This window comes from Antennarius striatus, chromosome 23 (assembly GCF_040054535.1).
Source record: "Antennarius striatus isolate MH-2024 chromosome 23, ASM4005453v1, whole genome shotgun sequence".
NCBI classification, from domain to species: domain Eukaryota; kingdom Metazoa; phylum Chordata; class Actinopteri; order Lophiiformes; family Antennariidae; genus Antennarius; species Antennarius striatus.
In genome coordinates, this window is record NC_090798.1 from 8,912,042 (window position 1) to 8,937,323 (window position 25,282).

At 41.1% G+C, this 25,282-nt stretch overlaps 2 protein-coding genes across 3 annotated transcripts in view; both read left to right on the plus strand.

Annotated features, from left to right (window-relative positions):
* Positions 1–613: 613 nt before the first annotated feature.
* The window catches only part of LOC137590401 (reticulon-3-B-like), a 47,385-nt gene continuing 22,716 nt past the window's right edge, over positions 614–25,282 (plus strand). The window contains exons 1-2 of one of the 2 annotated variants that reach the window (XM_068307992.1): positions 614–916; positions 5,892–5,942. In XM_068307992.1, coding sequence (XP_068164093.1) covers positions 829–916; positions 5,892–5,942 — 139 coding nt within the window. In that variant the 5' untranslated portion in view covers positions 614–828. The remainder of the gene's footprint in view (positions 917–5,891; positions 5,943–25,282) is intronic. The other variant, XM_068307993.1, reaches the window with a different exon arrangement.
* On the plus strand, positions 22,023–24,702 carry LOC137590394 (ankyrin-2-like). The gene has a single exon (XM_068307984.1). The coding sequence runs from the start codon at positions 22,023–22,025 to the stop codon at positions 24,534–24,536; it is 2,514 nt and encodes an 837-aa protein (XP_068164085.1). The 3' UTR covers positions 24,537–24,702.

Here is a 25,282-nt window from a genome sequence, read left to right on the forward strand (position 1 = left end):
GAAAAAGCTCATTGGCCGTATAAAATTTGACGTGTGATTGGCCCAAAGACCATATTTTGAACATTTCCCTTAACATGGTTAGGTCGTGTATTATGGGAAATGTAGTTTATGTCCAAAATAAATATCCCAGTAAGGAGCAGCACGTCAACAGTGAAGAAATGTAAATCAAGATAAAAAGGATAATTATAGAAGCCATGCAAAATTTCTTCATTCACATGTATCCAGGACAATATTTATTATAAATATTTTGTTTTCATTAATTTGAAATGTATTCATAACATCAAATTATCAAAATTTACGAATTATTTGGGGCAGGTGAATCATGGTGTCTGCGTTCAAGAACGTTCCCCATGCTGCTTTCACAGCCAAAGAAATTTTCTGTAGAAAATATCAACTCTCCTTTTTTTTTTAAGAAAAGCCTATTAAAACAAACATGAAATTGCTACAGGATGTTGTTAAAAGCATGAAGCAATTTTTAGTACTGTGGGTTTTTGTTTGCTGTTCCTATTGTAGCAAGGCTTGAAGGCAACAAAAAAAATTTAGCATGTCAAGTGGAAATTCAAATGTAGGAGCCGAAGAGGAAGACCTTGAACGTCTCTCACCCCGACATGTTTTCCCCTCCTCCATAAACTGCCTTGTTTCCCTCCATCTCTGCTTCGGAGGCAGAGCTGAGACGCTCACGCTGCGTGAAATTGCGGAGTCGAGTTCAGTTTGCGGACGAATCGAGGAAAGTCAGATGACAATTAATTAAGGACAGTATACGCCTGTTTAAATAAACACGACAGACATTTCACCATCGTTGTGCAGTTGTTTGAAAACTACAGTAAAATGGATCCAGTGACTCAGTCTGCCCAGATATCGTCGTCGCAAGGGGCTGCAGATCGGCAAAATTCTGCCAAAGAATCCAAGCAGTCCGGTAAGAAATATCCTAACATTCGATTAGTTAAATATTCTTTATTTTGACTATTGTTTGAACCAAGGTTTGTTTAAGGAATTTCTTTCGTTGGATAATTATGTGCCCATAACGCATTATTAAATTTCACAAAAACATATGCCTTTAGGTTGTTCCTGAAGCTCATTTCTGATCAGGCTTTATGTGAAACACCTGTGGTTATTTAACACTGCTCGACCCTACAGCCCCGCTGACATGTAGCGGGTGCTTCGGCCTCCGCCTGGAGGGCACAGTTGTCTTGCGTAGAGATAACTTCACTCATACCTACTTTGGAACTTAGTCTAGCCTTATCAATAAAGGGAGGCGAGGTGTCCGTGTTAGAGATTAAGGGGTAAGACATTTAACAGTCGAAGCAAACATAACGAACGTATTCCGCGTAGGGAAGCGCGGATTGATGACGACGAGGAAACATATTTAAAGAAGCGTAAATAGAAAAAAGTGCTCAATTCATTAAAGAACACTTCAAGTTTACCGCATTGAAATCTGCATCCTGAGGACTTTAATGTTAAAGATAATTGTGATGTGTTGGCTTGTTTATTCACACTACTTTGTTCTGCGACAGTATGGAGTGACGGCGTTATTGGGGCACAATACAGCGATTCTTCGCACTGCAGAGCATTGATACTGGCGACCGGCCCTCTTAAAGGCGCAGTGCTGTCCTGCGCCTCCGTCTTTATTATGGCGATAATGTTGATCAAACCTCATTAGTGTAATGAATTCCAGTCCAATTCCAGCCTTCAGTTTTGCAGACATTTTTTTCTTCTTTCACGATCAGAAGACCTAATAAAAACCAAGGGACGGTTGATCTGTCATGTCATTATGGTCTGGTTATTGTGCACGAGGGAGTGGCAGCTTCACTGTTGGTGCGCCAAGCTCCCTGAATTGAATTTCTAGCTCCGTCCTCCACTGTTAGGTAGGCATTTGAAAATCTGTCAAAGCAAACGGATTGCAGGCTTTCAAGAATTACAGCACATGTGATCATGGGTGTCAACTGTATGTGGCAAGGTGTGGCACACAATGCCTCGCTTGTTGTCACTCATGTAAGATTTCTGGAAATGTATGAAAAACACAAAATGAAATGAATTTAGTCCAGAAGCATTTATATTTTTGCCTTGGATTGCAATTGACATGTAGAACTCCTCTAAGAAAAGGAACCATGAGATGCAGACATTGCGGTGTAATACTGATGGGAGGATTTTTGTTTTTCAGGTTGGTCTTCATTTATTAAAGCACACATTACGCTTTTTTACATCAAGTGATGGTTCACACAACTTGGCATAAGCTGTGCGATAAGCAGTCACACAGAAGTATAGCTTTTGTATTATGATGGTTCTGTTTGCGTCTTTGTTTTACTATGTATGTTGTGGTGTTGCTTAATATTTGTCCAGCAAATGAGTTTTGTATGCCTGGTGTTACATTAGCATTGCAAGCCTGCAACAAAGTCTTTCCTCGTGTGTTTGTGTGAAGTTAAGATGTGTCCTGGCCTCATCTGTTAACTTGTTCTTGAGTCTGCTAAGCATATTACATAAACTAATGTAGCCATTTTTTCTTTCCGATTGAGGTACTCATGAAACGTAGGCGTGTTGTATTTATTGGCAGCTCTGACCAAAATTCAGGATCATTTTTATTATTATTTTTAAATAAGTCATTGCTTTCCAGAAAATGTAATACTGGATATATAATAATAATAATAATTATATATATATATATATATATATATATATATTAGGTGCTGGTCATTGTCTATGGTACACTTATGATACACTGTCATGAAGTCCTCTCTTGTAGGTCAAGCAGCATCACACCTATTTTGTAATGCTGGTGCAGAATGAAAGTGCTGTCTGAATAGAGCTCAATTTCATAATTGTGCAGGCCACCAGGCCAATGAGTGTCACCACCACGCTGGAAAAGGAGCCACTGATCATTGGCAAGGAGACCTACCAACAGAATGACATTAGTCCTCTCATTACCAGTAACCAGTTAGGGTTTCCCCAAAATGGACAGACAACAATAGTGGGGTTAGCTGTAGACTGTTACAACGCAGAGCACGGTTGACTTTAGTTTTGTATTGCCATGTGCATGTTTGTATTTTTTTGGCTTTTTAAATAGCATTCTCTAATCTGTACAGTGTTTGCAAAGAACTGAGGGTTCATTTGAATAAATGAATGGCTCAGGTTTCTGTTCTCTTTCGTACAAGTTTAAGAATGAGCTTTAGTCGTCCTACAATGAGGAACGTTCTTTCACTCAACACACACAAAGTGCCTATACGTAGCATGTAGCAGCACTGGGGTGAACTTGCACCTCTCCAGCAACCAGTCACACTCCTTTCTGTAGACTTTGTTACATCCTGCTTCAAAGCGGTGATGTATTGTAATTGTCAAGTGTCCGTTTGTTCGTCTGTCCGTTACTTAGTCCACCAAATATCTTCGCAACCTTTGCAGATGGAAAGATGAAACAAAAAGCCCTTGACTTGGGCGGCAAAGGGGATGAAAATGAGATGTTAACCTTGAGAAAACTAGGTCAAGTTACATTTCAACTTTTGTACGCTCAGGAACTGGGTAAGATAGAAAGACGAGGGAGAAGGCCAGTGTGAGTAACACCCTAGACCAAAATTGGTGCTTTGATCAATGACAGTAGGTCAGAGCACCATCTTTGATATTTGACCTATGCAAGTAGGTCAGGGTAAAATTTTGAATTCAGGGGTATCGTAGCCTGTCTGGGCTAAACTTCTGTGACCCTTGTGTAGACCATTTGTTCCTTTGGCCAGCATGCAGTTTTTGTGTTGCATAGGTAAAATGTGAAGGTGCGGTGCATGAGATAATCGTGAAAAGAAAAGGAATGCTGCCGTACCAGGGCAAAGCACCCCAACCTGTCCAGCCTGTAGTGCTCCCTTAGACCTACAATGGGGAAAAGGCCACTCCTCCCAACAATAAATGTAACTCTTGAACGTGTTTTGTCATTTCTCTCCGCTCAAGCTTTTTTATTTTTTTTATTTCATTCTTTACTATTCCAATTACGAAGATGAGAAGTGAGTAAACACCAATGATGTCTTCAAGCATGAGATGGGAGTGGTGGCAAACTCTGCAGAAGTATAACGTAGTCTACATCAGAATCAGAGAATCAGAATCAGAGTCTTTATTTGTCATGCTGACACACGTTTACATATGACGGTACGAAATATGTCTCTGAAGATCCCAGTAAGCCCGGTTGATAAATAAGATGGAATAAGATAAATAGGATAAGTTAAGTAAAGATAGGTTAAATATGTAAGATAAATAAGAGAACAGAGAAAAGTTAGGAATGCTAGATATACGGTATAAAGTGTAAATTGAAAAGTGTCTGAACAGCAAAATCTATTTACAGTGTAGCAGCTTAAGTATGTGGGTGCTCCATCTATTGCCCCTGATGAAGCATCATACTGCACCATGTTGTACATGTTGTATATTCTACATTCTACATGTTGTATATTCGAGCATATTCTCTCCTGGTCTGTCTTTTATTCTCAACTATAACCTGGTTTGAGAGGTTTGTTCTTGTTAAGACAGTTAATGCAGTACAGGTCTGACATAGGGTGTCCACAGTTGGTGTTCCAGGCCATCCCATAGGGATTGGGTGGTTGAGGTCAGAGCTCTGGGCTTACACAGCGAGCTGGAAAAAACATTTCCTTGTGGAGTGGCTTTGAGCTGGATTGAATTCTCATAATGCAACTGAAAAATGATACTCTTGGGAAAATTATTATATCTTAGTGCAATGCCAATTCCAAAATTTGTTCAAAATATTAAAATTTTAAGAATATATATGGAATGTAGTGATTTGTAATTCTCTACAGCCTAAAATCAGTTGAATATGGTTGAAGAACAATGTATTTCATGCCAACTTTGATTTTTTTCAAATGAGTCATTCTGAAATGAGTCATTCTAATGGCTGAAGCTTGTGCGTTTTTGTACTGGTACTACTGGTCCTGTCATGGACAGCTGTTGGTTTGGAGGCAATGAAACAAGTTAGTCATGAAGCTGTTTAATGATAACCAGCCTCAAGCAAATTTGGATATGACCATTCTAAATGCAGTCCACTGCCATAGAAGGCAGAAGGAACCATGTCTTACAAGAAAGTCTAACAGTCTTGATGCTGAGGCTTGTGGTGTGAAGATCATTAATGCTCGCCTAGCAAACACTGCTCACACCGTGTAGGTGCAGCCTTTACTTGTACAGTAGTAGTAGATGCATCCTCTCTCTTTGTAAAGGAACTGACATACTTCACAATATCGATTCACATATTCATGAACAAATCGGATATCAAGGACGAAGCATGTCATACATCCCTAGAATATTTTTTTCCTTCCTTGTTTCGTATGAAATCACACCATATTCTATCAATATTTTGGTAACAATGCAGATTGCATAATGGTGAATTCTAATATTCCTTTTTGTTGTTTAGAAACAACTTGCTTACCTTCTAGACGGGTACATTTGAATCATTCACAAACTTTCCCAATTGTTTGGTGTCCATGTCCCAACTTTGTTGAATCTTATTGCTGGTATCAAACTTGTTGACAGAAATCAGAAAATTGCCAATATTGGCAATTAATCTTTTTCTTTTATCAGCAATCACTTGTACGTCTGAAAATTTGCAAACTAATGTCTTATTTTTTATTTTTAGACACATCAAATCTATGGGACTGAAGCTTGGCCAAGCTCAGACAGTTATAGGACATGATCACAGGAGCGTCAGTGAAATGTACTTTTGTGTTCGTGCTCAATATGGTGGTCTTACCCTATCAACAATATCCATTGTACATTTCTGGTTTCTGTATCACATTTAGATTAGTTAAGACTGGATAAGAAACATCTTGTTTTCTCCTTATTTGACTTCCTTCATTTTAATAGTTGGATAGAAGTTATTACTGTTGATCATTCTTGTGCTTTATTTTTTTTTCCAGATTCCTCTCTTTCTTCTTCTTCGCCTGTATCTCTCATTCAGTCTCCTCAAGGCAAGTGTATAGTTCTTTTACGCTGCTCGCCTGCTTCCTACCTCTGTCCTGTAGACTCTTGCTGGCCTGCTGCTTTATTGCCCTGTCATCCCTTTTCTCGTGCCCCTCTTCTTGTCAAGATCCGAATAAAAGTGAACTTGGGTAAAATGGTTCTAGCTCACGTAAGGGTTGCAGCGGTTTATCAGTTTTACAGTATAAAACCACTCATAACTTTTGCTTATGACTGGTTTCAAAACAAAAATAATGGATAGAAGAGAGAATAGGCATTGCTCCTGTACTGCCTGTTAGACCTCTGACACATTCATGTACTGGAGAAGGGAAATAAGTTATTCCATTGCTGTTGCCTGTTTTCAGTGTTCAAACTATATTCAGTAATTTTGCGTTTCTACACCTTCGTAGAGACTTGCATCCTGAAAGATAGGAATTTATGGTTGAAGTTAAACAGAAACTGCATTTTTTTTAAAAATTTCAAATGTATAATGTACCATCAAAATAATTGGCCATATCCCCCATGTTAGATTCCCCAGTTAGCTCCTTTTAGTGTCAAATCTAACTTTTCCATGAAGGATGTGACTCTTCCTCCACCACTGGAGCAGGAGATGCAAAATTATGTTTGGTCTGGTTCTCAAAGAAGCACCTGAACCTGACATGTTTTAAAATCGCTCTCATTACTTTTATCCACATGTTCTTTCCACAGCGTCTTTCCTGATCCAGACAATCTAATACTGTGAAACTTCCACTGTTTTAACAAGGCTATTCTCACCTCATCTTAATTATTGGGTGCTTTTGCAAATGGAAGTATAAAAACTTAACAATGAAAAGAAATGTTTCAGTACAGGACTATGAGATCATCTGACTCAGCACAGTTCTGAAGTGTGTGGGTAGAAGCCAGAATAGGCTCAAAGCCATGATTGTCACCATCTCATGCAATTTGGCAGTGACCCTGTTGTAAACAGCAGTGTTGACGAGAACTCCTTGTGTAGATAGACACTAACATCATCTTCCAGAGATCCCACAAACCATCTTCATGTTCCTCATGTTGTCCTGTGATGTTCACATGGAAATTAGTTGATCTGTTAGACACTGGCAGAATGTACACAATGGTGGGATGCCAAAATGCTCCCAATCATTTACAAGCAAAGTTTGGTTTTTGAACGCTTTAGACATTGAACAAATCGGAATTCGACCAAAAAATTCGGAATTTTTTTGTCTTACGAGTCGAATGCGAAGCAAACTCCTTTTTCTCGCCACCAAGCGTGAGAAAAGTCCATAGAAAACGTGATGATAATGTGCTTTTTTTTTAGTTTACTGTATTCAATAATTTTTCACTTAATTTGCGCTCCATTGCCTATGGTACAAGTTACGGTACCGTAAACTTCTGGCCAAAAGATGACTGTAAATTGTACCATACGCTAACCTGATTACGTTGGGGGGGTTTTTTCTCGTGTTTGCTTCTTTTAAATTTCTTTGTTTCATTATTATACAATTTGATATATAAATGACAATATGAAATAACATTATGTTGAAAAAAGGTAAGTTTTCTAGTGTCTTGGAATTGATTAAGACCATTTAAATTATTTGTAATGGGAAAAATGTATTTGATATTCGAAGAAATCGCTATTCGAACAGCATTCCAAAATGAATTGTGGTCGGAAACCGAGATTTGCCTGTACTTTGACATGTGTACACCACTATGTACACCCTCAAAATATCATTTCATAGATGACAGTAGTATCATGGTTATCATTCTGCTTCTCTTCACACCTGAAAAGAAAAAGTACATACTACTACTAACAAAAGACGATATTTTTAAGGGACACATTCCTTATTTCCTTTTAATATCCAAACTGGTGATGCATAGCTTCAGATTAATTTCACCCATTTTCAAAGGGGGACTTAAGTGCATACGTACATGTCCACATGCAATGGATTTGACCTGTGCTTTTGTGGACATGGATCTAAACATAGGTCTGAAATGGAAGCTTTTTTCACTATAGCCTATTAAAAACATCTGTTTGCATTTAATAGTTCATAAGTAATGGTTCTAAAATGCAAAAATCTAAAGCTGCAGCATGCCATTAAAAACTTGTTCCAGAATCATTGCAACCTCAGTCCTAACCCCAGTTCTTGTCCTCCAAAACATGTCATTGTATTCCTTGTGTTTCCAACACTGACCGTAAATGTATTTGAAAGTTTTAAATGATCCCAGAAGGACAGCTACCCATGTTTTCAATAATATCTCACGTTGGTAATTTACTTCAACATTCCCAGCCTATTCTGTAACTGGAGCTGAAGCTTTTCACGCTACTGCCATAAATAGCCATCTTGACCTATTGACACACTTAAGTATCAGTTTATGACTGAAGGCAATGTGGTGTCTTGATATATGTGATCCATTTTAGAAAATATTCGTCAGTTACTTGATTGAACTTGAATGATTTATTTTAAGAATGCAGAGAAGTTCAAGTTCACATTGTGCGCACCAGAGCAGAAACCTAAAACTGGATCAGGTTGGTGTCTCTTGTGGGCTGGGGGGAAGGGGGTGTTCCAACTTCCATTTGCCTTTGTTTTCGAGTTCTATTTCTCCCTTTCCTCAAGCTCTAGTAGCAACTGAGCTTTGGAAGATCAGTGGCACTGGAGAGGAGATCATCACCCAGTGGAGGCCTACCATACCATTGCCTATGGCTGCTCACTCCACTGCTTATAATTTGTAGGCTTTATGCATGTATCACGTTTTGCCTTGTTAGAATTTCTAGATTTCCATCTTTATTTTGAAAAAACTTTGTTCAATGTTAAGTCTATATTTTTATCAATTCATTTTTTAGATAGAACTTTGTCATTCATTCACATGCATAAACGGCACACAAGAATAGTTGTCGGCCATAGAAGTTCCAGTACATACAAAAAAAAATCTGCACTATAGGTAGATGGATAAAATATTGGAAGTAATGTTCTAAAAAGGTAGCAAGCAGTTTTGGGTTTGTTTAAGAGTTCAGTAGTCTTATGGTCAGGGGAATGAAACGGTTGCAGAATCTGGAAGTTCTGCTCTTCGCACTGCAAAACCTCCTGCCAGAGTTGAACCGTTAGAACATTTTGTGACGTGGATCCGTGGAGTCTGATGATATGTTTCTTGTCAGTGTTCATACCCAGTCTATTCAATTGAGGCAAAAGAAGTCCCATTAATTTTCTCCTCTGTTCTCACAACCCTCTGAAGTCTCTTCATGTCCACAACTATGCAGCCTTGGTACCAAACAGAGATGCAGTTTTTGTTTACAGATTCAGCTGTGCTCCCTTAAGAGATGGAGAGAATGGGAGGAGAGGTGCGAGCTCCTCGTCCCACGGGGAAAATGCAGCTGTTGCTGTTTGGTTTTTTTCACCAGAGATTGTGTGTTTTGTCCAGGTTGGCATGTCGGTTAGGTTCTTTTCCAGGAGCTTTGCCCTCTCCAACTCCTACACTGCTGAGTTGTTGATGTGCAGTAGTGTGTGACATAACTACTTCTTCTAGAAGGCCACGATGATCGGCTTTGTTTTGTCAACATACAGGAGAAGATAGTTTCTGCCAGTTCACCATCTACTTTTCAGTATCAATAAGACAGACGTAGATCAATGTAGAGCAGGGGTCACCAAATGGCGGACCGCGGTCCGGATCCGGACCGCATGATGGTTCTGTCCGGACCCATGACCGCTCCATGATAAATTCACGAGTAGATTTTCTTGGCGCATTTTTACTGACGGTCGCGGCTACAGACGGAGGGCACTGCTACTCCAGTTAATACGGTAATAGCTCCACTCAGTTCAGCCAATCAAATCATTTGTTTGGCTGCTCTGTCAGCGGACTTGGAAATGACAGCTTGCTGACGCTACCGCTGTGAGTTTAGCGCTACAGGAGCTCAGAGGAAGGGAGATGGTGAAGACAGCACAGCTCCAAACGAAGGGAGGTTAATGAGGAAAACCACTTGTTAAAAATGAGTGGACGAAATTTGTTTATTTCTCAGTCAGGAAGTTCAAAACCATTTTACCTCATATAGTCTGAACACGTAGCATTAATTAATTGATAACGTAAAGCGCCACTACGAAACAAAGCAGAGCTTTTGCGCAGAATTATCTCCTGAAGTCTGAGATGAGTGCAAAATGAACGAGAAAAATGCAAACGAATGTTCACTAAAGGCAAGGTGGATTTTGGGGCAACATAAAACCTCTTCTAGTTATGGGACAGCTGTGAATAAGTGCTTAAAAGCTGTTGTTGAGACATTATCTGAGGGAAAACAAAGATTAGATGTGTGGAAAAACTCCCAATGTCAGCTTCAACAGCAACCAGAAAATCAGAAATATTAACAGCTTGATGCAGCTATTCAGAGAGCACCATGCATATCTGTGGACATTGATGAGTTGTAGCTTTTGTGTGTGTCAGGTTCCTTCACAAAGATAAGGAGCTCTTTGCGGAGTGTAACACCACCATGAAACACACACAAGAGGAGAGGACATACAGTACATGCAGCAATAAGAGATGCTGACAAAGTCCAGTGGTCTCTTTCACCACACATGACAGAGACCACCACAAGGTGACCACCACCCCAAGGTTACTTGTGTACAAGTAAATTACTGGCAGGCCACCTGCCCCTTTCTATCATGAAGAAAGTTCTGTTTGCATTTTTCCCCTGAAAGAGATGCTTTCTGAACATGTTAATGTTTTTTTACTTGAAGTGTAGGCCTTCGGTTATTTAGGCTGGGATGTCTTTAATTTACGAGAAAAAAGATTTCAGCTCTTTTTGCTCTATTTTTAATTCTGAGGTTTGTGTGTTCTTCAATCTAACAAAGGCTTGAAATTTATTTACCTGGGTCCAATTTTATTTATGGTGAGGTAAAAGATAGCTGTCCACTCACTTAGACATGTACTGCATTGAAAACTTACAATAAATGATAATGTGGATATAGGGACCGGCTTTAAGACACAAACTGGACTTGGGTTCGGACCTTTTTACAAAGAGGAAATTTTTATAACCAGACCTCCGTGACTTTTAATTGAATACCCCTGATGTAGAGGATACTTTGAGCCACATGTTCCAATTCTAAACCTGGATCACAAGGATTTTTTATAGAACTTCTTGTCAGTAAAGAGCTCACAGTTGGGTTATACGGTTCTGTAACATACGTAACCAAAAACAAATATGGAATTTCATATTTAGGCCTGAGCAAGTTTTTTTTCTAAATGTAACAAAGGATCATATCTAGGGCACATACAGCCCTTCCACTCCAGTTAATGCTGAGAGCAGATTATGTAAGTCGGACATGGAAATCCACTGAGGCTTAATTTGCAATACAGTGATACCTCTACTTACGATTGTCTCTACTTTAGAAATTTTCTACTTATGAAATTTCTCAGCAGGAAAATATTGCCTCTATTTTCGAAAGAAATTTTGACTTACTGTGTTTTTGCATTACGTACCTGTATCGGCTGATACTCGAATCTCCCACAGGTTCCTGAACGCAACATTCTCATAGCTGCTCTGCCATTGGCTATTACCTATTACGTATCTTCCTGGTATCCCATTGGCTAAGAGGGATGCCACTCCACCTCTGTGTGGAGATAGATCGGTGCTTATGCAGTCTTCAACATTCGGCACTCGACCTGTGAGGTAGTCTGATAGTCTTGCGCAAATATAACTTTTTGAGTACGTATTCGCTATGGACCCCAAGAAAGTGACGGAGAAAAGAGGAAAAGATGAAGAAAGTTTTTTTTGGTCCATCCAAACAAAGCAAGAGATAATAGAAAAGAATGAAAAAGGGACACGTTTGGTTGATTGTGTCAAAGAATATGGCCGAAATGCATCTACAATCGCCACGTTATTAAAACAAAAGGAAGTAGAGTGTAAGGCATTGCCTGGGTGGTTGGAGTTCAAAAGGAGGACTGGAATTCACTCTTTTGTTCGGCATGGTGAGACAGGAGCGCATGAACCAAAGAGGGCAAAAAACAATGAGGACAGTAGTTAAAAGGTAAATGTCCATCATTATTATTCTTTAATCTGTTCTTTGTTTTTTACCTTGTGCACAACTCTCATTGTGCAATGATCTAATCGTAACATGTATTTGTTACACGTTTTGATGCATTTTTATGCTTCATAAAACATTTGTCGGAATTTTTGGGGGCTTGGAACGGATTAGGGTATTTGCATGGAAAACGCGTCTACTTACGTAATTTTCTACTTGCGTAATTTCTTCCGGAACCAATTAATTTTGTAAGTAGAGGTACCACTGTATTAAGCTTTACAGTTGGGCTATCACAAAGTAAACTGTCCTGCAGTAAGTCGATGTTCTAATCACAAAGCGCTATCTCTGCATAATATCTACTAACCAGTCACTAGCACAAAGCCAAAGCTGGACTTGCGCTAGCCATTCGCCAAGTCGCCATAGGTGTGTAAATTCCAGATTGGCTACAAGGTTTTTAGCCTGTGTAGCCACAGTGGCGTTCTTATTTTTAGGGGAAAAAGCTAAAACCTACAACTATTTTGGACTTGCCAAAATCCCCGAGCGTTAAAGTTTTTCTCTCGCTAGCGCCGCTGTTTCCGTCGCATGCCGACGGAAATGGCCAAAGCATGCCGACGGAAATAGTCGAAGTGACCCGAACGCTCCCGACCATTAAATATGCACTCGGGTCATGACCTCCACTCTTCCAACGAAAAACAAAAAGATTCTATTTTTACAAGCTAAATCCGCCATTGGTGTACGACAAGGCGAGTACGATCGATCGAAAGAAATTAAGAATCCAGTGTTGTATAGTAGAGCTTGTGTTAAAATTCTAATTGAACAACAAATGGGGAATGCTGAGAGGGGGTAGGAGTGGTGACACACCGATCAGAAGGTAAATGAAAGATATTATCAATAGTTTTTTGTAGTCTTACAATTTCGATCTCTATGACCGGCAGGAGTAACCAGTGATGCATGTAAATGTGTATTCACTTCGCTTGCTATTTTTCATGCCTTTTAAATTGAAATGAAAAATCATGTTATCGAATTAAAAAGCCTAAACTAAACTATGACATACCAATCGTGTTGGTGGTGGTGGTTGTCAAAGTTAAAATGTCTTCTAGTCCAAGTAAAACTTACAAGTAAACATTGAGTTATATTTTATATGAGTGTATCTTCACGTAGTGAATGCAAGTTTTCAATTTTTGAATCTCACATTTCTACTATGGCATACCAATGGCGTTGGTGGATAGAAATAAAGATAAGCTTGAACTGTTGACTTTAGTGTATTTTTGCAGGTAAACTGAACAGAAGATTTTGCCCTCAGAATGCACCAGAATGCAGGAAAACAACCCCATTTTCTAAAACATTTCCCAGGGGAGGGCCCCCATGCCCCCCATGGGGCTACCCCCCCCCCATGCCCCCTCGCAACAACCATTGGTTGTCCGCACGCTGCGCCACCTTCTTGCACGAAGTGTGTGGCTTTTTGTGGCTTGCTCAATTCTTTTACAATGAGCCACAGTGGCTTCGTCATACTAGCTCCTAGTGCAAGCCCAGCAAAGGACCACATTTTGGGTGAGATGCAAATCTTAATTCGTTTGGTCTTGTTTGAGTTTGGTATTGTATTGTCGCTCAGAGTGGCCATTTCGTATTAGTGTAAGTAGAAAACTAGACAGTGGCTGGAGATAAGAGTCAAGGAGTGTTAATGGTATGGAATGGTTCACTTGATGTTTCAGAAATCTGGACCATGCATTTACCAGAAAAAACAAATGTTTTAGAATGATATCTAAAGAATCCTTGCTAAATGAAAGAAATCAGTGGTTTGGCTTAAAAAAGTTGGCTTATAATATGTTGAGCTTGGCAACTGTTATTACTGCCAAAATATAGCTGCTGATTTCTTATCACAATGGCTCTGTTAGGTATGAAGCACAACATAGAGTCGTTGGTGGTGGATGGCATCAGGCAATTGGAAATCTCATTCTTTCACGTGAATGAGATTTTCACTCTGTTGTTTGGAAAATCTCTGGAACTCTGGCTTCCAGGGTAACTAGGGGCCCCAAAGGCTTGTGATTTGGCCCTAACATCTGATTAGCTGTGGGTAGTTTGCAGTGGTTTCTTGCATGAAAAAATTGAGTTGACAATTTGCCTGCATGTTAGTGGTGTTTCAGGAGCCTGCAATGAGAAAATGCAATGTTTAAAGACAAGGTATAATCTTTTGAAAGTTACAACTGGCATCTTAAGCATGCAATTGTACCACAACCATCTCAACAGTTTTTGCTAATCTTTGTGAATGAGGATTATTTTCATGTTAAGAATGTGAAACTTGGCACAGCAAAGCCACCTTATAAATTAATCTCATGATTATAGCCTCGTTATTGACATGTTTTATGAAAAGACGGGAGACAGAGCTGGAGTAGCAGAGATGAAGATGCTGAGGTTCTTTGGGAGTGACCAGGATGGATAGGATCAGGAATGAGTTTATCAGAGGGACAGCACATGTTAGAGGTTTTGAAGATACCAGAGGAGATAGTGAATATATTGGTAGAAGGATGCTGAGTTTTGAACTGCCAGGCAGGAGGCCTAGAGGAAGACCAAAGAGGGTGTTTATGGATGTAGTGAAAGAGGAGGTAGTTGGTGTGAGAGAAGAGGATGCGGAAGACGGGGTTGGATAGAGGCAACTGTTTCGCTATGGCAACCCCTGTAGTCGAAAGGAAAAGAAGATTGACATGTTTTATGTGATTTCTGTACCAGTCAATTCCTAAGTGTTGAGATAAGATGTGTAAGAACAATTCCATTCTTGGCATTTTGTAAAACTGACTGCATTTGACTTTGGTTGTACTGTGTATATATTTATGCAATTAGTTATTCATGACATATGTATATATTTATCATGAATAACACCAGCCACCCCCTGCACACCACCTTCTCCTAGCAGAGAAGCACCTTCAGCAGCAGATTGCTGTCACACAGCGCCTACACAGAGAGGGTGAGGTCCTCCTTCGTGCCCCGTGCCATCAGGGGGTACAATGACTCTCAGGAGGAGCAGGGGGGAGGTGGCGAGGTCTGCACGCGGTTGAATGGAGGGGATGAGATGTCAGTCTGTGCTGCACTGTAGTAGGGCCAAGGTGTTCTGATGTTTTGATATTAGATAGTGATGCGTTATATTTTTGAACATTGTGAGATGGATATTACATAGATATTAGATATTAGATGCTCTGCTAATTTTCACTTACACTTTTTATTTTGTTTATTTTTTTATTTTATACAGTTTATATTTTAGAAGAAGAAGAAGAAAAAGATACACTTTATTGATCCCCTAGGGGAAATTACATGGCCTCTTTCACTACATCTATAAACTTCTTTGGAGTTCCTCTAGGCCTCCTGCCTGGCAGTTCAAAATTCAACATCCTTCTACCAGTATATTCACTGTCTCTCCTCAGGCCATCTCAGTCTGGCCTCTCTGACTTCATCGCCAAAACCTCTAACATGTGCTGTTCTTCTGATGTACTCATTCCTGATCCTGTCCATCCTGGTCCCTCCCACAGAGAACCTCAGCATCTTCATCTCTGCTACCTCCAGCTCTGTCTCCTGTCTTTTCCTCAGTGACACTGTCTCTAGACCAGGGGTTCTTAACCTTGTTGGATGCACCAAACCCTGCCGGTTTCATAAGCTCTCACTGAACCTTCTTTAGTTAAAAAAAAACACATTTTTTTTTTCAAATTTAAGACATAAGTATGTTTTACTGGTGTACTTAATAAATTGTGTATTGATGTCACTTTTTTCAAAGAACAAAACGAAAACAGTGCATGAACTCACATGAAATTACCTACCTGCGAATCAGTGTGACTTCTGCTGTTATTGAGAGACCAGTTCAAGTGGCAAGTGCTACTCTAATGTCATTTTCACAGCAAAGTCTGTTTCTTTTGTTTTCCATGCAGCTTAAGGAAGTGTTCCTTTATTTTTTCCAGTGCGAGATTAGAGTCGCTCAACTTGACATTGCAAATCATGCAGAGCGCTGACTCCCATCGCGTTCCGTTATACAGTACATGTAAATTCACGTTGCACATATTTGTCCGACCACCTTCTTTTTTTGCTCAACATAGTTACTATGAATTAAAATACAAAGAAAGTAATCAGATGACGGACCATCATGACAGTAGAGGTAAGATCTTAAGCCCAAGCCCAAGTCCAAGCCGGACTCGGCCCGAAATGTGGGCCGGTCGGGCTCAAAATGTCAATAATTATGTTCGAGTCGGATCGGGCTGGATTTTCTAGGCCCGATCTGAACTCTACATGATAGGCATAAATCGAATACTAAGTGCGCAAGATTCTATGTAACACAGTTAGGCTAGTCGATGTAGTGTGATCACCTGCAACCAGTGATGGCTAAGGGGGGCGTGTCATCACGAATTGACACGATGTGTCAAACGTACGTGATTCGCGCATGTTCGTCAAAAACACCCGGCACATCGTGTCGGGTGTTTTGTTTTGACCTCGGTCTCCGCAGAACCCCTGAGACCGACTCACCGAACCCCAAGGGTTCATTCGAACCCAGGTTAAGAATCACTACTCTAGACCAAAAAACATCGGTGGTCTCAACACAGTTTTGTACACCTTTGCTTTCATTTTAGCTGAAACTCTTCTATCACACATCACACCTGACACTTTTCTCCACCCGTTCCATCCTGCCTGTACACACTTCTTCACTTCTTTTCCACACTCTCCATTGCTCTGTACTGTTGACCCTAAGTACTTAAAAACCTCCACCTTCTTGACACTTCTCCCTATAACCTCACTCTTCCACTTGGGTCCCTCTCATTCACACACATGTACTCTGTCTTACTTCGGCTATCCTTCATTCCTCTCCTTTCCAGGACAAGCCTCCACCTCTCTAGCTTCTCCACCCGTTTCCTGCTCTCACTGCAGATCACAATGTCATCTGCAAACATCATAGTCCATGGAGATTCCTGTCTAACTGCGTCTATCAGCCTGTGCATCACCATAGCGAACACGAAGGGGCTCAGAGCTGATCCCTGATGCAGTCCCACCTCCACCTTGAACTCCTCTGTCACACCTACAGCACACCTCACCACTGTCTTACAGTCCTCATACATGTCCTGCACCGCTCTAACATACAGTACTTCTCTGCCACTCCAGACTTCCTCATACAATACCACAGTTCCTCTCTGGGCACCTTGTCATAAGCTTTCTCCAGATCTACAAAAACACAATGCAGCTCCGTACTCCGCAGCTCCGTACTCTGTACTCTGTACTTCTCTATCAACATCCTCAAAGCAAATACTGCATCTGTAGTACTTTTTTTGGCATGAAACCATACTGCTGCTCACAAATGCTCACTTCTGCCCTTAGATAGATGGATAGATATATGCTTTAATGATCCCAAGGGAAATTCAGGTGACATCTGCTCACAAGAGATACAATAAATACACATAACAATGACAGAGAAAAAGCACAGCCAAAAGATGTATAAATTACGTTATTTACATACTGTTACATAATTATAACAACAGGAAACAGAAGAACCTAGAATAAAAGGAAGCATAGGGACATGAGAGAAGAAAGAAGCATTGGGTGTAGATGATGTATGATCAGAAGCAGAAACACGTGAATGAACCGAGCTGTAAACTGACCCTAAGGACCCCCACAAAGTGTCCCACAGTGCATCCACAGTGCGTCCCAGGCCCGCCTAGTCTATCCCTTCTCACCCAACGTTGATGACCTTGTGACTTCGGCCCCCCTCCTTCTGAGAGAGCGGTTGTGCCCTCTGATGGCACGAAGCACAAAGGAGGTCCTGAGTCAGTGGAGGAGCTTGGTGTCAGCAGTCTGCCACTGAAGGAGCTCCTCTGCTGGGCGAAGGTGGTGTGCAAGGGGTCGGTGGTGTTACCCAGGATCGATCTAAACCTGTACATAGTACTCCTCTCTAGAACAGTCTGCATTGAATTCCAGATCCTGACCGATCACATAACCAGCCCTCCGGATGAGCCTGTTGAGTCTCTGTGTCCCATTTCCTTGCATTCCTTAGTCTCGCTTCCACTACTCTTTCCCATAACTTCATTGTATGGCTCATCAGCTTTATTCCTCTGTAGTTGCCACAACTCTGTATGTCTCCCTTGTTTTTATAAATGGGCACCAGCACACTTCACCTCCATTCCTCAGGCATCTTCTCACCATCTAAGATCTTGTTGAACAACTCAGTCAGAAACTCTACTGCCACCTCTCCTAGACACTTCCAAACCTCTAACAGGTATATCGACTACCTTTCCACTTTTCATCCTCTTCAATGCCCTCCTCACTTAATCCTGACTAATCTTTGCTACTTCCTGGTCCACAGCAGTCCCCTCTTCTAGTCTTTGTTCCCTCTCATTTTCCACATTCATCAACTCTTCAAAGTACTCTTTCCATCTTCCCATCACATTACTGGCACCTGTCAATAGACTTCTATGCCTAACCTTAATCACCCTAACCTTCTGCATGTCCTTCCCATCTCTGTCTGTCTGTCTTGCCAACCTGTATAGATCAGTCTCTCTCTCCTTACTGTCCAACCTAGCATACAAGTCATCATAAGCCCCTTGTTTGGCCTTTGCTACCTTTACGTTCACCTTACGCTGCATCTCCCTGTACTCCTGTCTACTCTCCTCAGTCCTCTCGGTGTCCCACTTCTTCTTAGTTAACCTCTTTCTCTGTATACACTCCTGTACCTCCTCATTCCACCACCAGGTCTCCTTATCTACTTCCAGATGACACGCCAAGTACTCTCCTACCTGTCTCCCTGATCACATTAGCTGTAGTTGTCCAGTCATCTGGAAGCACCACCCAGAGCCTGTCTTAACTCTTTCCTAAAAGTCATGCAACACTCTTCCCTTTTCAGCTTCCACCAATTCGTCTTCTGCTCTGCCTTTGCCCTCTTCATCTTCCTCACCACCAGAGTCATCCTACACACGACCCTCCTATACTGTTTGGCTATACTCTAGCCTGCCACTACTCTGCAGTCACTGGTCTCCTTCAGATTACAGCGTCTACACAAGATGTAGTCTACCAGTGTGCTCCTACCATCACTAGTATAGGTCATCCTATGTTCCCGCCTCTTCTGGAAGAAAGTATTCACTACAGCCATTTCCATCCTTTTTGCAAAGTCAACTACCATCTTTCCTTCTGCGTTCCTCTCCTGGATACCAAACCTGCCCATCACATCCGCATCACCTCTGTTTCCTGCATCAACATGTCCATTGAAGTCTGCTCCAATGACAACTCTCTCACTTTCTAGGTATGCTCTGCATCACTTCATCAAAGTCCGACCAGAATTTCTCCTTCTCCTCAAGCTCACATCCTACCTGTGGAGCATACCCGCTAACAACATTGAACGTCACACCTTCTATTTCTAGCTTCAGACTCATCACTCTATCCAACACTCTTTTTACCTCCAGGACATTCCTAACAAACTCCTCCTTCAAGATAACTCCTACTCCATTTCTCTTCCCATCTATACCATGATAGAACAACTTGAACCCTGCTCCTAAACTTCTAGCCTTGCTACCTTTCCACCTGGTCTCCTGTACACACAGTATGTCTACCTTCCTTCTCTGCATCATGTCAACCAACTCTACATTTTCCTGTCATAGTTCCAACATTCATCGTCCCTACTCTCAGTCCTATACTCTTGGCGTTCCTCTTCTCTCTTCTTACGATCACACTTTCCTCCTCTGTTTGACGAACAGTAGTTCAATTTCCACTGGCACCTGTAGCTTTTTAACCAGGCTGCTAATTTACTGGCAAATGCGGCGCTGTTTTACTCTTAGAACTGACTTTAACGTCAGTGTCTCACCGCCGTGAATCTCGCTGCACGTCGCCAGATGGAATACACAAGCCTAAATGTTCGCCCCCCCACCCGTTAAGTGTTTTTTCAGGTATCAGCTACATTTGCAAATCAATTGCAGCACACCAGGAACCTTTGTCTAGCAGTGACTCTGCTCTTGAAATTTCAGAAAAGGCTGGAAGTTTGGCTTTGAGGGTCTTTCATCCGCCTTTATGCCAGTTTCTCCGTGTGTTCCCGCAAATTAATAGAATGGACCGTCACTAGATACCAGATTACAGCATAATGGCATTTTTTAGACCAACTAAATTTAAAGTGGGTTATTTCCGGCACCGCAGTGGTTGGGAAATACTGAGATCTGTCAGTCAAACTTTACTAATAGTATTGTTGAAAATTCCCTATGTTTTGCTACGTTATCGTAGCCGGACACGGTACTCTCCACAGGCTGCTCTGCCGTCAGACAGCAGGTCAGTGAGAGCCAGCACTTCGGCAATGCCCCTTGGCTACCATTGTTAGGGCGCGTAGTGCCTTGTGAAGGTGCCCCTGGTGGCGTAGTGCAGCATGACTGCCGGCCAGACTGCCGGCTTTTTTCAGTGATCTTGTTTTTAACCAATATTAATATTAATCCATATATAATGTCGCACTATGGGATTATGAGAAAATTAGGCTTTTAGGTGCGCCTTAAAGTGCGAAAAATACTGTAGTGCTTTCACTTGCCATCTCGTTACATGGCTGTCCTCTTTTTGGAGGGTGTTGTGCTCCCCAACCTCAATTTCTCTTCCCTAGGTGAAAATCTTTTGAGTTGCGTTAATTGCTGACTGCAATTTTACTTGGTTCTTGGTCACTCATGTAAGTATGTCCAGTTGCTGTTGTCGTCACATAGGAAGAACAACACTGACCCCCTATCGCACCCTCACTGTGCGTGTACACATCAGTATGGCAGCAACAAGTCCCAGTGCTACATTGGAACAATGCTGTGTATCTATAGATAGATTAGGTCATCTGTCTTTGTCAGTAATTAAATCAATTAAGTATTACTTTCTTGGCACGAGTCACTTCAGTCCATTGACCACAGTGATACCTCTGTACTCGACCATAATCCGTTCTGAGGTGGTGGTTGAGCACCGATTTGTTCGACCACCGAAACCAATTTTCCCATAAGAAATAATGGAAAGTATTTTAATCCGTTCTTACCATTTAGAAAAATACCTAAAATATTATAAGCACGTGTATCTAAACAACAATGAATACGTAAATGTGCACAAGCAGTACATGATAAAGATAAAGCATTATAAACCATTTTGTATAATTTACTTTACGTTTTAGAGAGCGGTTGATGGCACTAGCGTCATCATGGAAGGGGAATCCCTTCCATGATGACGCTAGGTAACGCGCCTCCAGGGGTTTTCTCCCTTCTCTCTCTCTTCTGTGGAGGTGAATCTAGCTGGGCAGTAGCCTTCCTCTTTTCTTTAAGAAGGAACCTGTCCATTGTCGGGTGCTTCTGCGTCAAGATAGTGGAAATGGTTGACTTTCATTTCGTACTGCGACGCGAGGTCGGACACTCGTATACCACTTTCATATTTTGCTATAATTTCCGTACGTCTTTGCGTACGTAATTTGCGTACGTGTTACTCCGCTGGCGGTCTGAGTCGAACTGACGCTTACCCGCTGGCCGAGGAGCGCAGCCGAGGAGCGCGTTCGGGTGGACTCGGCTCGTCGAGTACCGAAAATCGGTTCGGGGTCCGATACATTTTCTACTCGAATTTTTTGGTCGAGCACCGATTTGGTCGAGTATAGAGGCGGTCGAGTACAGAGGTATCACTGTACTTTTAAGGCGTCTTGCAGAAGATGACAAATATGCTGAAGCAGACATGGATGATCCCATAACCAACTAAATTTTTCACTGACGGAAACTTGCTGACTAGAGCTACAGAAGCACACACACTTTATATATAAACATGCACCAATGCACAGTCAACAGCTACAAATGAGATTAGAAGTGTCATTCATAGAAATTTGAATTCATTGCTGCCTCATTTGATAGCTCCGATAATCAAAGTTGTTTTCTGAATACAGCCTGATGGCTCCTCTTAGAGTAAAGACCAGGCTGCTAAAAATCAGTAAGTCCATCCATTCTATTCATCAGCGTTATTTTTCCATGATGCAGTGCATGAACGCTTGGGCTGTAGTATTAAGGCCTTGCTTTGTAATGCTATAAGTGCATGGGAGTTTAATGTCTGAGATTTACATGACCTCCCCTCCTTTTTGTTCTTCACTGTTTTTTCATGCGTGACGATGCAGACAAGAGACCAAACCTGGGCTCCAACAAGCCCTGTGGAGGTGCAGCAATATCCTTTTATTTTCCTTCTCAACCTGGTTCATTCATCCCTGGTAATAATGAAGGTGAACCAGGGCCCTCAGATGGGCAACCAGATTCACAGATAAAGATTTCACCTGTTTCAGAGCGAATAAAGACACTGGAAGCTCTTGCTGCCAGAAAGAGCAACTCTGATATTAGAACTGATGGAGGTTTCTCACACTTTAGAGACCGCAATCATGAGAAATCTCCATCTGAGAAGCCAAAATCTGTCATGGAGATTACTACTGCCACTGTCCAGAAGAGAAAAGGTTCTGCTGATAAAGAGCCCCCAGAATTTCCTTTTGAAGTGCATAGTCAGCAAAGAGATTTCAATGAATTTGAAGAAACCGAAGAGTGGATGAAGGCTCATTTTCCTCCAGTGCCAGACTTTGATGATTTAAGATTAGTTAAAGGCACACTGACATCAGACGTTATTACAAAGGAGGAGGAGACTGTTGTGGAATTACCTGATGCTTTTGTTGCCTTTTCTTGCATCTCTGATGCTTTTGTGGATTCTTCGTTTGAAGCTCCAAAACTGAATGATGACCTAAGTGGTACTAAGACCCACCCAAATGTTGAAGAGGAGTCAGAGTTTGACCTAAACTTTTTGCCCACAGCCTACGTGTGTGAACACCAAGAGAAATCATGTGTCGAGATTCCAACAAATCTCCATTCACCTGTACCTCCTGTCTTCACAACATGTAGCGCAGATTCTAAACATAACTGGACTGGAGGCCTGGAGGCAAATGAAGTGGGTAGTTCGGGAGAGTCAGATGATGCCATCATTGAAGAGAGTGCTTCTGTTTCATTTACAGCTTCTGACCTCAAAAACTTAAATGATTCTATAAATACCCCTGTGTCTGCAGCTTCAGATATTCCTACTAAGGAAAAACAGCCTGCGTCTGCATCACAAAACTCTGAGAAAAAATTAATCCAGGTCCCAACAATCAATGTTATAGAATCTGATGAACCAAATTATAGTGAAGAGGATATGGAAATGGAACCTGATACAGAGGAAGATGAAGATGATTTTGTAAAGAACCAGAACGACGATGCCAAAGAAACACCAAAACATGAGTTTGAGGAGAGTAAAAATGAACCATTCAAAAGACACTCCTTCAAAAAAGAAATAATTGAAGGCTACTCTCCGTCATCCTCACCTGTGGACTCGGATGCTGAATTTTCGCCCAAACATCAAAAACTAAGTTCTCTTCCTGAAGATGTCCATCAGGAATCTGCATCTCTTCCCAGACAAACGGATTCAAAAGCAGAACCTGAAAAATCCCAGATGTCTTCCAACAATGTAAACGATGAGTCCCTTCTTTTCCTAACAAATGATGATATGGACATTCCAGAAAATTGTGATGAGTGGTCAGATGAAACTCAAGATGTTCTGGTTAAGCCTTACAACATTGAACTTTTGGTTATGGAACCAACTTCATCCGGTCAGCTCAAAGGGGACAAAGAGTCTGAAAAATCTTCAAAAGAAGATTCCCCGTCTAAAAGCCATGCCATTCTGGGTGATACATGTGATAGACAGTCTGAGTATAATGCGTCTCCAACTTTGCATGATAGTGACACAGGGTTTAACATTGATGAAGAGCAGGTTCTTTCTGATCCTCCCCAAATTCATGTTGGACCACTGGACACTAATACAGGACAAGCTGTTCCTGAAGATTATGTATATCTGGAAGATTTCACCTTAATGAAAGACGAGACTTTCTCTACGGTGGGTCCTAACGAGGCTTTATGTACTCAAGACCCATATTCCTCTCTCCACAGTGGGACACTAAGCCAAATCTCTGAGCAAGATTCCAATAAGCAAATGATGATTGACATTGTTGAAAGTGTGGTGGGAGACAACTCCTTCCCAGGACAGAAAATTGGCCCAGAAATCCAGCAGGACACTGTAGCAGGTCACTGTAGACCAAACTCAAACAGTACTGACCCCGACAACTTGCTTCATGAACCTGCAGAAAGCTTTGTGGAGTTCATACAGGAGTGTCTGAAGTCAAGGCAGGAGGATAAACCTGATGATTCACACAACTCCTGCAACCCTGGTTTACTTTCTTCCCAGTTCTCTCCAACCATGGTAATGGATTTGGAACAAGAAAATCTAACAATCAGTGCTCTCAAAGAGCTGTGCAACAGTCAGAAAGAGGACGAAAAGGTGTCATCTTTTCAGTCAAACACACCTTACCAGGACAAAATTAAACCAAATGCGTCCGTAACACAGTCTTCTCGTACCGCTGTTCCTGATTCACCATGTTCCCAGAGCAACCTTATGTTTGACTGCACCAATCTTAAAGAGATACAAGACATCGATGAATGGGTAGCAGAAGCTTATCATCTTGCTGAGCATGTCTTGTCAGGAATACTAATCCGCTTTTCAGGTAATGTCACCTCTCTTTGGGTAGTTAGCCTTTTTAGCTCATTCTAGCTCCATAGAAGGATAATTTTACAATTTTTCTATGTAATGAAGTTTACACTTGTATAGCATTATACGTCACGCCAACAAAGTACACATTTCATAATTTCCGACATACTGCGTCCCAGCTTCTAATTAGGCCTTTAACTTAGCCTGGCTGTTGCCACATTACCATTATAGCAAGGAAGTAGAATTGGGGTTTAAGGAGCTGTTGGTTTCACAGTATACCACAGTATGAAATGTAATGGCCGTTGGCTTTTATTTGAATTTGTTACTTTAGAGTTTTTAAAAAAAGGAATATTCGTACAACTCACAGAAATGAATCAAAATTGGTCAATTTTTCTACTGAAAACAAAACTGAAGAGAAGTCACAATAAAAGAGTTGTATTGCTGAATATTATTATTAATAATATAAAAATAATAGTAATAAAAAATATCAATAATAATAAATAATCCTCTTGTTTGTTGAACCTAAAAATTGAGATTTTAGATTGAATTTGTCATTTCACACACACAAACAATACATCAAAACGAAGTCTACAAATTAATAGTTCAGTGCATGGTAAATGTGGAAAGTAAAATAAGTTGTCTTTATGCCTTCAGTGTTCATGATAATGATAATGACAGTGAAATAGTGTCTAATAGGTGCATGAGATGTCATCTACAATGGTACCTCAATGGTTGGTTACAGTTACAATCTGAAATGATCAAGTATGCACTCACTTGGTCACCACCCAGCAACATACAGAGCACTCCTT

Bases quoted from the DNA above. Each gene is read 5' to 3' on its own strand.
- LOC137590394 (XM_068307984.1), top strand. From the start codon at position 22,023: ATGCGTGACGATGCAGACAAGAGACCAAACCTGGGCTCCAACAAGCCC.